The 13,275-nt window shown below is 37.2% G+C and overlaps 1 protein-coding gene across 4 annotated transcripts in view; it reads right to left on the bottom strand.

Annotated features, from left to right (window-relative positions):
• Positions 1 to 782: 782 nt before the first annotated feature.
• UBXN2B (UBX domain protein 2B) overlaps positions 783 to 13,275 on the bottom strand; it is a 40,552-nt gene continuing 28,059 nt past the window's right edge. For 2 of the 4 annotated variants that reach the window (XM_003821974.5, XM_008975458.4), the window contains 3 exons: positions 12,892 to 13,029; positions 6,845 to 7,006; positions 783 to 5,532 (listed from right to left, as the gene is read on the bottom strand). In XM_003821974.5, the coding sequence (XP_003822022.3) occupies positions 5,370 to 5,532; positions 6,845 to 7,006; positions 12,892 to 13,029 (463 nt within the window). In that variant the 3' untranslated portion in view covers positions 783 to 5,369. Of the gene's footprint in view, positions 5,533 to 6,844; positions 7,007 to 12,876; positions 13,030 to 13,275 lie in introns of those variants that run through there. The other 2 variants (XM_008975460.4, XM_055116568.2) reach the window with 2 other exon arrangements.

Here is a 13,275-nt window from a genome sequence, read left to right as displayed (position 1 = left end):
TAAAAACTTTACAGAGGATTATAGAAATTATTAGCCTTTATGACAATATGGGTCACATATATATTCACATCATTGATCAGGGACACTCTTAAGGGGCAAACACTAATACAGGATTTAGGCAGATAGTGAGGGCAAAAGAGTCCTCAGCAGAACTTCCCTTTTAACAAAAAGCAGCCCTGGAAATCATTTCTTTTCTAACAAAGAGCAGCCTGAAAGATCGAGCTGCAAACATAGGTAAGGAAGCTGGAACCTTGCACGGGAGGAGGCCTGCAGCTGTGCCAATAGAAAAGGGTTACCTGGGGGCCAGACATGTCCACCATGGAAACTCCATCTTCCCTTTTTTGTTAGCATGTGTACAGTAAGAAAGAAATGGGCAACATGGAGAAGCTCAGGCAGAGAACCCACCTGCATAATCAAAGATTGGGGTGGGGGCTGCCAGAGATTTATACCCTATGCAGATGGCACACCTGTTCCTAACTGGCTTTTTGCACCCTATGTACATCAGCACTACCCCCCCCCCCCCCCACTAGCTCATCTATAAAACTCCCTGCATTTCACTGTGGATCAGCAACCAATTTTTCCAGGACCCCTCTTGGTAGCAGAGATCTTCTCTTTCTTTTGCCTACTAAACTTCAGCTCTTAACCTCACTGTGTGTCTGCATTTTTTATCTCTGTGGCTGTGAGACAACGAACCTCGGGTGTCGCCCCAGACAAGGCCGCTTCAACATGATGCACTTTTTAACAATAGACGTTGCATGAACCCCAAATACCTGAGACAAGTCTCAACTTAGGAAGTTTATTTTGCCAAGGTTAAGGATGCACAAGTGTGACACAGCCTCAGGACGTCCTGATGACATGAGCCCAAGGTGGTCAGGGCACAGCTTGGTTTTATACATTTTAGGGAGACATAAGACATCAATCAATATATGTAAGATGGACATTGGATCAATATGGAAAGGTAGGACAACTCGAAGTGTGGGAGAGGACTTCCAGGGCACAGGTAGATAAGAGACAAATGGTTGCATTCTTTTGAGTTTCTGATGAGCCCTTCCAAAGGAGGCAATCAGACAGGCCTTTGTCTCAGTGAGCAGGCAGGTTTGCGCTAAGCAGTTTCCAGCTTGACTTTTCCCTTTAGCTTAGTGATTCTGGGGTCCCAAGATTTACTTTCCTTTCACAGTTGTGACAAGGTTTTCAGAAATCCATTGTGGCAAAAAAGCAGCACCTGAACCTTATTATTTGGGTAGAATAAAAACAGAAACAGTAACAGGATATTCAGATAATATGCTACAACCAGTTCCTTCTCTGTCCCTGACAAAGGTGCACCAAGGGAAATTAAACCACAGGAAATGTTATTCATGTTAAAACAATCTATTCAGGACTCAAAACTACAAATCAAAGAAAATTTGAAAAACCTTTCCAATAAGTTTCAGTGAAAACATTCTTTATTAGTAAGCAGACATTTCAAACTTTTTGATTACATACATCATGCAAAATGACTGACCTCACAGATGGTTGTCTGTTCATTGTGACATCTTTTTTGAGATGATTATAAATTTAAGATGACTGCAGTAGTAAAAATAATTCATGAAAATGACTCTCAATGAAGCAAAACACTACATAGCACACATGAAATACTGTTCATCCCTCCTGGATGTTTAATTCTCTCCTAATGTAAATCTCTATCTTGGAAGACTATTATATACAAAAATGGCAGTTGTTTTTGTATGTGCATCTATAGGCACTCAACTGATAAAAAACAAGAAAATTTCAAATAATTTTACAAGGATTGGTTATTTTTCCTGTTTTGTTAATCCAAAACAGGACAATGCCCTTTGATTTACAGTGTTCAATTCTTTTAAGAAATCATTTTCTTCAGAAGATGATTTTGACCCATGAAAAAGTTGTTTTACCCCTGGTAATCTTTTTGAAATGGGGCTGGCTGTTACACATTATCCGAGTTCTTTTCAGTAAGTGAAAAGGAGTAGGGCTTATTTTGAGAATTCCTCTATATTACGGCACTGAGAAAACTTCTCTGCAGTGGTGGGCTCACCACTTTCATCCTGTGGTAGTTCTGGTAGCACTCCCAGTGTGAAAACCCTAGCACAGGTAAATTCACCTCTTTGAAATAAACAGTGACCCTGGAGAAAGGTGAATTCCAAATCTAGCAGCATATTCAAGTCATCTGGCAGAGAAGCAGGCATAAAAGAGTTTTCTAGTTACTTGGGGTGCTGCTGTAACAAATACCTAAAAGTGGAAAAGTGGCTCTGGAATTGGGCAGTAGGTAGAGGCTGGAAGAATTCTGAGGAGCATGCCAGAAAAGAAGCTAAATTGCCTTAAACAGACTGTTAGTAGAAATATGGAATGTTAATGCTAGGGCGGCCTTTTAGAAAGGAGCATAATAGAGAATACCTCGATTGCCATAGAATATCTAAATCATCATGAATAGACTGTTGGTAAAAAATGAGGAATATGTTACTGGAGAAGTGGAGGAAAGGAGTCCTTGTTACATAGTGGCAAAAAGCTAAGCTGAGTTGTGTCCTGCAGTTATGTGTAAAGCAGAACTTTTAAGTGATGACTTCAATATTTAGCTGAGGATATTTCCAAGCAAGCTGTGGAAGGTACAGCCTGCTGTCTTCTTGCTGATTATAGTAAAATGTGGAAAGAGGTAGATTGAGGGAAGAACTGTTAAATATAAAGAAACCAGGACTTGATGATTTGGGAAATTCACGGCCTATTCAAATGGCAAAAGCCACTAAAACTAAGATTCACTGTCAGGACAGCCTTTACTCTAGAGAAAGTGATGAAGATATGGCTGTATAACCTTTTGCTAATACTTCAGAAACATCAAAAGGTCTGAATATCAGGTCACACAAAAGACTCTTTGAAGATATTAAGGGTGTGAATCATAGATCCTCTCAGCTATTTCAGAAAAAGCCAAAAACAGAGGCAGGATTTTCCAGGAAAGATATGTGAGGAGCCTCCTATCTAAATAAGTGCATCCCCGTGACATATGTAGAAGACCCACAAGTTTCTTGACAACGTTATAGCAGCAGAAGCACCACCATTTTTAACAGAAAGCTTTAGAGAATATAAAAGAAGAACAAACTGATAAGCTGATACTCAGCTGCAAACGTGTGCTACCTTTTGTGAAAAAGTAAAGATGACTCTGAGACAGTCAACAAGCCCAGAGAACAGCACTGAGGTGAAGATTACTCCCAGGCCTTGAAACTTAAAGAAGGGTGCCTGGCTGGTTTTGTAAATTGATTGGTGCTGATGGCTCCTTTTTCCATCTGTTTCTGCTTTTTGAACAGGAACGTGTGTAACTATTATTGTCTGCCTGTCATGCCATCATACTTGGGAACAGATAACTTGTTTTCTAGGTTCACATGTGCACAGTTGGAATTATGTCCCAGAAATCACACACGGATCCTCTCCCAAACTTAATTTAGATGGCTTCAATGTGAGATTTGAGACTTTTGAGTTGGTGAGACTCAGATAAGATTTTGGATTTAGAGTTGATGCTGTAATAATGGGTTGTGACTTTTGAGCACCTATGAGTGACGTAAATTTATTTGTGATGAACCTGAATCTTTAACACAGGAGTGGAGCGGGGGGTGGGTGGGAACTGTAGTAGGCAAGAATAATGTTCCATGTAAAATGTTAATGTCCTAATCTCCAAACCTGTATGTAACCTTAGATGGTAAAAGAGATTTTGCAGATGTAATTAAGGTTACTATGGATTTCAACACAAGGAGATAAGCCTAGATTATCCGGTGGGCCTCATTTAATCATGAGTCCTGCAGAGAACCTCTCCAGGCTGGTGTCAGAGAGATGTGGTAATAGAAGGGTCATAGAGATGAAACAGCACTGGTTTTTAAGATGGAAGAAGGAGGTCACAAGCCAAGGAATGAGGATGTCCTGTAGAAGGTGGAATGACAAGGAAATTATTCTCCTGTAGAGCCTCCTAACAGAATGCAACCCTGCCAACAAATTGATCTTGGCACCGCGAAACTCTTAACCTGGACTCCTAACCTACAGAATTGTGAAGATAATAAATTTGTGCTATTTTAAGCCACATTTTGTAACTTGTTATGGTGGCAATGGAAAACTAACCAGAAGTAATAATTAAGGATGAAATGGTGTCTGGGAAGAAGGAAAAGCTTCTGGCTTCAGCAGAAATGCAAACATTTATGCTGGTAATTCTTTAGATCTAGTCCGTCTGACAGAATTTACATTCCTGTATTTCTACACTAGTCTTGTTCTGGAGAAGACATTCTAGGTTGAGCACACAGAATAGTGTTTAGTGTATACAGTGAGTTTCCTAGAAAAATGTGTTGAATGAATAAATGAATGTGATCAACGCAAGCTCTGGGAGGAACTGTAATTACTTGATTTTAAAATATTGTTGCTGTTTACCATATCTTCTTAAGAACTGCTGACCTTTAGGCTGGGCGTGGTGGCTCATGCCTGTAATCCCAGCACTTTGGGAGGCTGAGGTGGGTGGATCACCTGAGGTTGGGAGTTCGAGACCAGCCTGATCAACACAGAGAAACGCCGTCTCTACCAAAAGTACAAAAATTAGCCAGGCATGGTGGCGCATGCCTGTAATCCCAGCTACTTGGGAGGCTGAGGCAGGAGAATCTTTTGAACCTGGGAGGCGGAGGTTGCGGTGAGCAGAAATTATGCCATTGCACTCCAGCCTGGGCAACAAGAGCAAAACTCCATATCAAAAAAAAAAAAAAAAAAAGAATTGCTGACCTTTATGTGTTTCTGTTTAAGTTCACAACAGTCATAATTCTGTAAAATACAAGGCAAAACTGTAGTTTCTGATACTAGTAATATATCTAAATCAGTAAGTAAAAAGGATGTGTAAAATCTTAATAGGAGAAATAATTATTGTATGATCAAACAATTTCAAAATCAAAAGACACGTTTCAGTATATATTATAGACAAATTTTCAACTTATTTGATCAAAAGATTTCTTAATGGCTGTTGGTCAATGCTGCATCAAGAAACTTTAGTGCAAATTTTACCAAATGCATTTATCAAAAAGGGGTTTTGTTCATTTTTCTCTGCAAACAAATGTTGTTACATTAACACTAAGCATGTAACAACTCATTTGCCTAGAAATCCAAAAACTATCAACATAAGCCAGTCCTTCAACTAAAAACTCAAACATACTTATCTCAAGGTCTATTCCTAATCCAAATTTGTCTATATTCAGATTGGAAGACAGAATAACAATAAAACCAAAATTTATCTGTAAAAATAATAAAAATAATTTGGCTGTTTTTAATGCTGAAGTATTGTCCTTATTAATATGGCACATCATCTATTCCCACATGCTACTGCATGGACAGGAACAATATTATTTTAGTTGCTGGAGTAACACAGTGTTAAGAATATCTGCTTCTAGCAGTGTCAGGCTTTCATCTGTTAGCTCTTTATTCGGAAATGAAGTCACAAGAATAAAGTCAAGAGCTGCAAATTCAGGACGAGACTGTACAATAAAGTTCCGAACATCCAGGATCCTGAAGAAATAAGACAAAAATAATTTGTAATATAAAAAATCATATTTTCATGTAAACTTAAAACTGAATCATAATAAAAATCACAAAATTTTAATCTTTATATAAAGGTGTTGTAACTTTCTTTAATATATAGTATTTCAATTGAAGGATTTATCTTAGGCTTCAGTTAAAATGTAAAGTAACTTTAGTGTGTACTTAACATTTACTTTTCCTGTAAAATGGAAACAATCTTCAGGTAAGTTATGAATAAAGTAAGTGTACTAATGTTGTTATTTTAAAAGTGCAGGTCCAGCTGGGCACGGTGGCTTACGCCTGTAATTCCAGCACTTTGGGAGGCAGAGGTGGGCAGATCACTTGAGGCCAGGAGTTCAAGATTAGCCTGGCTAACACGGTGAAAACCCCGTCACTACTAAAACCAGAAAAAATTAGCTGGGCATGGTGGTGGCTGTCTGTAATCCCAGCTACTCAGGAGGCTGAGCATGAGAATTGCTTGAATCTGGAAGGCGGAGTTTGTAGTGGGCTGCGATTCCGCCACTGCACTCCAGCCTGGGAGACAGAGTAAGACTCTGTATCAAAAAAAAAAAAAAAAAAAAAAAAAAAAAGCAGGTTGTACTTTTTTCGGAGTATAAAATATGTTAGCAGCATATGACCCAGAAAAAGGTAACTATGATTGGCCTGTGGCAAGGTGAGTCTAAAACTATGAAATGTGCTATCATAGGAATAATTTTAAAAAGTTACTCTCACATAAACATAGTAATTCAACCAAAATCATAAATATATCTATTAGGGTCTTACTTCAATGGACAAATCAAATGTTGATGTACAAGTCAATATTAAAGAAACATTTAAAACTATCTGAAGTTCTTGACAAAAGTACAATTAAACTTGATTTACAATACACATTTATATTATGAAGTATTTGCTATACAGAAAATTAATCCCAATCAAAATTATCACAAATTTTTAAATGAATAAAGTCCCCAAAAGGTTTTACTATGTTAAATTAAATCTGATTCTACTTCATATAGTTTTAGTAACAACGTAAAACTATAGTTCTTAATTTATTTTTCTGTGATATCTGAGATCACATTAGTATTTGGATAGTTTATAGAGACTGTTTAAATACCACATATTTCATTTCTTAAACACAGCTATTGTCCTTTTAAAAATGTTTCTTCTGTCAAAAACTTACTTCAAAAGTAAACCTAAAGAATATCATATTCTTCATTACTCAAGTCACATACAGTTCTACTTAGATAAGCAATCCAGTGTATATAACAGCAAACAGGACACTGTTGGTAAAGAAGCTTACCTGTGTGTACTATTGAATCTTTGTATCAAACGACTCCCATCTGCTAACCTGATTTGAATTTTTGTTGTTGGCACTGAATCATCAATAAGAACAACTGCATTAAGTATTGATTTATCCTCCTCTTCTGGAGAGGAAGGTGTACTGACTATTTCAGGTGTAAGGCTAAAAAAGAGGAATTAAACACAAATCTGAATATGTAAAATATATGACAAACTGAAGACAGCGATAAACACTTAGAACATGGCTTCATTTGAGTCTCCTATACTTCTTTCAACCTCTTTCATTATATTAAAAATATTTTGGATCCTACGATTCTTATTTGGTTTATCTAATCTCTCATAAAAGCCTAACTTTGCATCCTTTCCTCATTTAACTGTTTGCAACTTCATCACTGTTTAGCAAACCAGTTTTATTTAGAAATACGAGCAACTCTGAGTTAGGGTCAAAGAATCATTAAGAGCACAGACAGACATGGTTTCACATCCCAGCCATGTCAACTGTGTAAAGTTGAGTAAGTACATCAATCATTTTGAATCCCAGTTCTATCATTTATAAAGTGAGGGAATAATACTATGTTATGAAGGTATATTATACCAGTAAGTCCTTAATATTGTGCCTAGAACACAGTGTTTCAACGGGTGCCAGCTATTGTGAACATATTATCAGCACTAAATTCATTTAATTTGGACTTGGTTAATATTATTTAAAAACATCTGATTCAAGCACTGCTTTGCAAAAGAGAAATAACTTCTAAGTACCAGTGAGGAATAAAAGGTTATTACATGACAATAAATTCATAATGAAGCTTGATAGAACATCTTACCATTAGAACTTGGTTACTAGTGACCCTAGCATTGCTGTCTTAGCCCCTTCTAACACTAGCAGGATGATCAGCCAGTATATGCCAAAAGTGAATGTCAAAAATAGAGGAGTGCTCTTTTGGTTAAATAATTCAAATAAATTTAGCTCAATTTTCTCAGTCATCTTAAGGAATTTTTGATAGTCTTGAAGTTTTTTCTCTTGAACTCTGAGATTTAGATGGTTTCCTATAGATTATTTTCTTCTGGAAGAAAGACACGCATGTATCTACATATTACTAGTATAAAAGTTCTATGAGCATTTGGGCTTTAGTCCAATCTAAATCATCATGACTCTTACTTCCATTCAAAAAGCTTCTCTCTCAGAGTACACAGTAAAGTGATAAAATTACCTGGTACTAACCGCTGACACTTTCTCTTTCTTTAGCTATTTCCTGATGCTAATTTTAGAACTGATTTGAGGATACATAAAAATATACATAAGGTTAAAATTATGACTTACAATAAATGATCAGATATTAAGGAATTTCTTTTTAATTTGGAATTGAGGGCCTAAGTAATTGCACTGCCAATCTGGTTTACTGTGCCAAGAGTCCAGCGTTCCTTACACAAGGGAGGGGGATGAAAATCCAAGAGAAAAGACAAGAGACACTGAATGCAAAGGTCCTCTTTACCTCCGCCTCACTGATAACCAGGTATACACATTATCATCGTCACTACCACCATTACCACCTCTGCCACATGCATTATTTCATTTACATCAGCCTGGGAAGCAGTGTTAACAGCATGGTTCTCAGAGCTGGATTACCTGGTTTCAATCCCAACTCTGCACTTATTCTGTAACACCAGGCAAGTCACTTACCCTTATTGTGCCTGAGAGCCAACAGCAGCAGTGCTGTAAAGATTAAATTAATTAGGACACATAAGCACTTCAAATGGTGCTTTTATATAGTTGGCACTACTAAAAGTTGGCTATTAGCATTATAATTATCCTAACAACAACTCTGGAAAAAAAAAAGTTACCCCCAATATTCCTATTGGTAAGTGAGAGAGCTGAGGTTTACATTGGGCTCTTTCTACACACCAAGTTGCCTCCCTGTTGTTTTTGTAATCTACTGCTTTCTGTTTTAAGGCAGATTCTGATCAGGTATGCTTTTTCTCAAAACAGAAAATGGAGGATGGGGAAGCTAGGTAAGAAAATGTGTGTATGTCACAATGAAACTATTGTATATGGAATAACAACATTTGAGAACTGGAATGGATGGACTTCCAACATAATTTAGGACAACCATATCATTTTATCTAAAAGAAACCGAGTTACAGAGAGACTAAAAGACATGCTCAGAACCACACAGACAGATAGCTGGACAAGCTGGTAGTGTGGTATTAAAAACCAGCCTAAAAAGTTATGTTAATTAATTTATTTTATTTATTTATTTTTCTGGGATGCAGTGTTGCTCTGTTGCCCAGGCTGGAGTGCAGTGGTGTGATCTCAGCTCACTGCAACCTCTGCCTCCTGAGTTCAAGTGATTCTCCTGCCTCAGCCTCCCAAGTAGCTGGGATTACAGGTGCCTGTCACCAAATGCGGCTAATTTTTTTTTTTGTATTTTTAGTAGAGATGGGGTTTCGCCATGTTGGCCAGGCTGGTCTTGAATTCCTAATCTCAAGTCATCTGCCTGCCTCGGCCTCCCAAAGTGCTGGGATTACAGGTGTGAGCCACTGTGCCCATGCAAGTTATGTTAATTCTAATATTTAGCTGTCAAAATCGCATCTGTTTGCTATTTAAAACTTTCTCCATATCATTCAATTGATAAAGCCATAGTAAAACTTTTACATTAAAAAGAAAATTTTTTAAGAAAGAAAAGAGAAATTAATTGGTACAACAAGGTTTGTAGGCAAATGGCAGGAAAGGATGTAGGTTGTAATTCCCTCAGAGACAGGAGGAGAAACACCCTCTTCTTCAAACTTATGGAGGGAGAGGAGGATGGAAATGACCAGCTTGAAGGCTGGAGGGAAACATAATAAGAATGTGAATTCCCGTCAGGTTCTATTTTCTCAATGAAGCTGGAAGCAAAGAAATTTGCTGAGAGTGAGGGGCAGGGGTCGAGGAGGGGGTTTAGGAAAGCAGCTCAGGCCTGTGAGACTGGCGAGGCACAGCACTGCCTGCTCAGCACAGCTGAGGCTGTCCCCAGAAGTACTGAGTCACACAGGGCTGACAACCCAGTCAGGCTTCAGTCAGCTCACAGCTGTTGAGGAGCTGAGATAAGGTAAGGCTTTGAAGTTTTAGAGAAGAGAGCCCTCAGGGTCTAGGGCCCCAGATGAAGTCAAATCTCAGGTAAGTGAGAGTGGCAAGCACAATCTTTTGAAGAGAACAGTAGGACAAACAGGCAGTGACTGTTCTTCTGCAGAAACATCAACTTCAAATCATGATTTTTATCATTATACACGCCAGCTCAAAAGCCTACCAAGAATGCCTACTCGCTAGTCCTCCCTATTAAAAATGACTCTGTGATTTTGTTAGGCACTACTCTAGCTCACCAAGCTAATTTTTATTCAATAATACAGTTTGTTCTACCATTGCAAATTTGCAGTTTTATATCTATGGTTTGCTTTCTTCTATTATGTGAGGGTACTATGTAACATTTTTACAGCATTTTGGTTTGCACCATAATTGTATATCACATGAAAAGATTTAGTTCCCATCTATGTAACATTCTGTGTGTAATTAGACTGCCATCTATGGAAGACAATAGATTATTTTCATTTCTGTTTTACTTGCTTCTTTTTATTTCCTGCTCAGTAAATAATTGTCTTGAACTCTTGAGAACCAAGCCATTTTAGAAAGTTACTTTCTAAATGAAGGTTAACTATTAAACTTTTAATATATTTCTTAATGTAAATCTTTAATATAAAATGTTCTATGTAATTCTTCACTTTAGAATATATGATATTTGCTTATTCAACATTTGGGTTTGTGAACACATAGGCTCACATCATCATGCTATCTCCTTCTACTAGAAGCTGAAAATTCTAAAGACTCCATCTCCCAGACTCTCTTGCAGCTAGGATTTCATGATTCTACCCTTCCACCAAGCAAACAAACATACACTTGTTTGGTGGAAGTAAGCACTGCAAAGTGGAAACTCTGTAGCTCTTCTGGTTACTAAGGTGGTGGAGGCATTTATTTCTTCGATGATGGAATGTTCTAGTATCTAGTCCCTAGTTTCATGGGCACCAAGCACCTGACTAGGGGACATAGTTGTTTTCTCTGGAACACTCTTCCACTGTGTTTGTTTCTCCTGGCTAAGGAAAGCTTGGTTTGCTTGCCTCTTCCAGATATTCTATAAACTACACAAGATCCTGTAAGAAACCTATTACTACCGGCAAGTAGATTCTGTTTTCCATAATCAAAATCTTGATCAATATGGCTAGTAAATTAACATGGCATTATTACCACTGATGTCTGTCACTTTCTTCCATCAGTTTCTCCTTTCTTTTCTGTTATTTTCTCTATTTGCCTTATAAGGAAAATGACTGGCCTTTGTGAATACTATCATCAGATAATATCGTTATTTTCATGAGTTTAATAATCACTGGCTCTTCTTAGCTGCCTTCCCTTTATGCTACCTTCTTCAATTCCAAGTCTAGATTTACTGTAGGTCTACTAACAAGGATGTGCCGTCCAACATTAATTCTTGGTCAAACATTTAAATAATAGAGAAGGAATATGTATATATTGAAGAGATGACTAGGCATTTTATCTGCATTCTAATTAATCATAATCTCAATAAATATTAAGTAAAAATGGGAAGTGATAGAAAATTAAGAACATACATACTATATATACACATACATACATATATATACACATACATACATACATATATATATATATATATGTTGATCACAACAAGAGGAGTAAAAACATAATATTATACAATTTGAGAGAAGCCTGGCCTCCAGTCTGGGCAACAGAGCAAGACCCCATCTCAAAAAAAAAAAAAAAGAGAAAGAAAGAGAAGCCTGACATGTAAAGAGAGACGAGGGAGAAAATTTCCAAGTAAACCTGTGACTTAAAATTAAAGAGTTTGTGTCCTAAGAAAAACAGGTCAACATAAATTCCTGTATTTCCTTTATGTCCCCAGCGCCAGTCTCTATCAGGAGAAGAGAATACAGAAAGGGAGACTAGAGATAGCAAAGCATAAAGAAGCAATATTGAATTCTTTCCTATCTTGAAAAATAAGGGGAGAATAGACAACCAGTGTACACGAGGCAACTGAAGGGGGCTTGGAAGGGAAGGAATCACATGAAGAGAAGCAAAGGATGCACCAAAGAATACACTGGAAACATTGCCAATGTGGCAATTCCATATTACCTGCAACAATATGTGGACGAGTAGAGGGTAACTTTTACCAACATATTTTAAATTTCTAAGATTACATTAAGCCATGGCTATTATAAAGGAAACCACTCATACATTCTGCCATGTGCGTTGGTTTTTAAATTGTGCTCTTCAAAGTCCTAAGGTTCTTTGGAAATGTCTCAGGTACAATGCCTTCTTTCACCGACAATCAGAGGAGCTCAGGTTTTACATATTGCGCTTCCATGACTTGAAAAAAGGGTTTGGCTGTTTAAAAACTATTGAAAATCACAAAGCTAAGCACATTGCTCCTGCTGCAAGAGTTTGGTCATTACTGATGGCAGACATGCATGCTTAAGTTGTGATGTAAGGTATCCATTATTTTATCTCATCGACAACCCTTTACAATTCTCTCCTTTGAAACCAGGTAATCTGAAAGAGGCATATAATATAGTGGTGAAAAGCACAAACTCTGTAGTCAGAGTGCCTGGGTTTGAATCCCACATGCTAGTCATTTCTTAGCTCAACAATCTTGGGCAAATTACTGCATCTGCAAAATGAAGTAATAACAGTATCTACATCAAAGAGCTGTTGTAAAGATTAAGTGAGATAACACATGTATAGGGCTTAGGGGGCCACGAACATGGTAACTGCAATCTAAGTATTAATTACAGTATTATTAATATCACAATATTATGATATAATGGTATCACATGATATAATATTATGATATAATATTAACAGATGTATATATCTAATGTGCATGGTTCATATTTTTGTTTTTTACTTCATAGGTCATTTTGCTTTTCTTATTCTCAAAGAAAAATTCATGTTCAACAAAGGTATTTTTCTCATTTTAGGATTTTTACCTTCCAAGTTTTTGCCCTTCTCCACTAAAAGCCTTGAACCTCAATCTAGGTTTTATGTATTCTTGATCCTGATGATCCTCCATATCCAAATTCACTTGGCCACCATGAACAAGGCGCTGAAGCTCCAGGGGAATCTCTCTTTTAAAAAGGGGGGAAAAAAGTTATCATTAAGTTTTCCAAGAATTAAACTACACTGTTGAGATTACTGTAATTATTTCATGAGCTACACTGGAAAACAGAATTTTTTGCTTAAATTATAACACAAAAATTTCCATAATGACTGATCAGTCCTTGTAGATCTTTTTTAAAGTCACTTCACATTACTCCTTACTGGTTCTCAACATAGGGATGCTTTGGTTGTCACAATTATCTTGGACAGCTTCT

The sequence above is a fragment of the Pan paniscus genome, chromosome 7, assembly GCF_029289425.2.
Source record: "Pan paniscus chromosome 7, NHGRI_mPanPan1-v2.0_pri, whole genome shotgun sequence".
Classification (NCBI taxonomy): Eukaryota; Metazoa; Chordata; class Mammalia; order Primates; family Hominidae; genus Pan; species Pan paniscus.
Note: the sequence above shows the minus strand (reverse complement) of the source record. Positions and strands in the feature narration are given on the sequence as shown.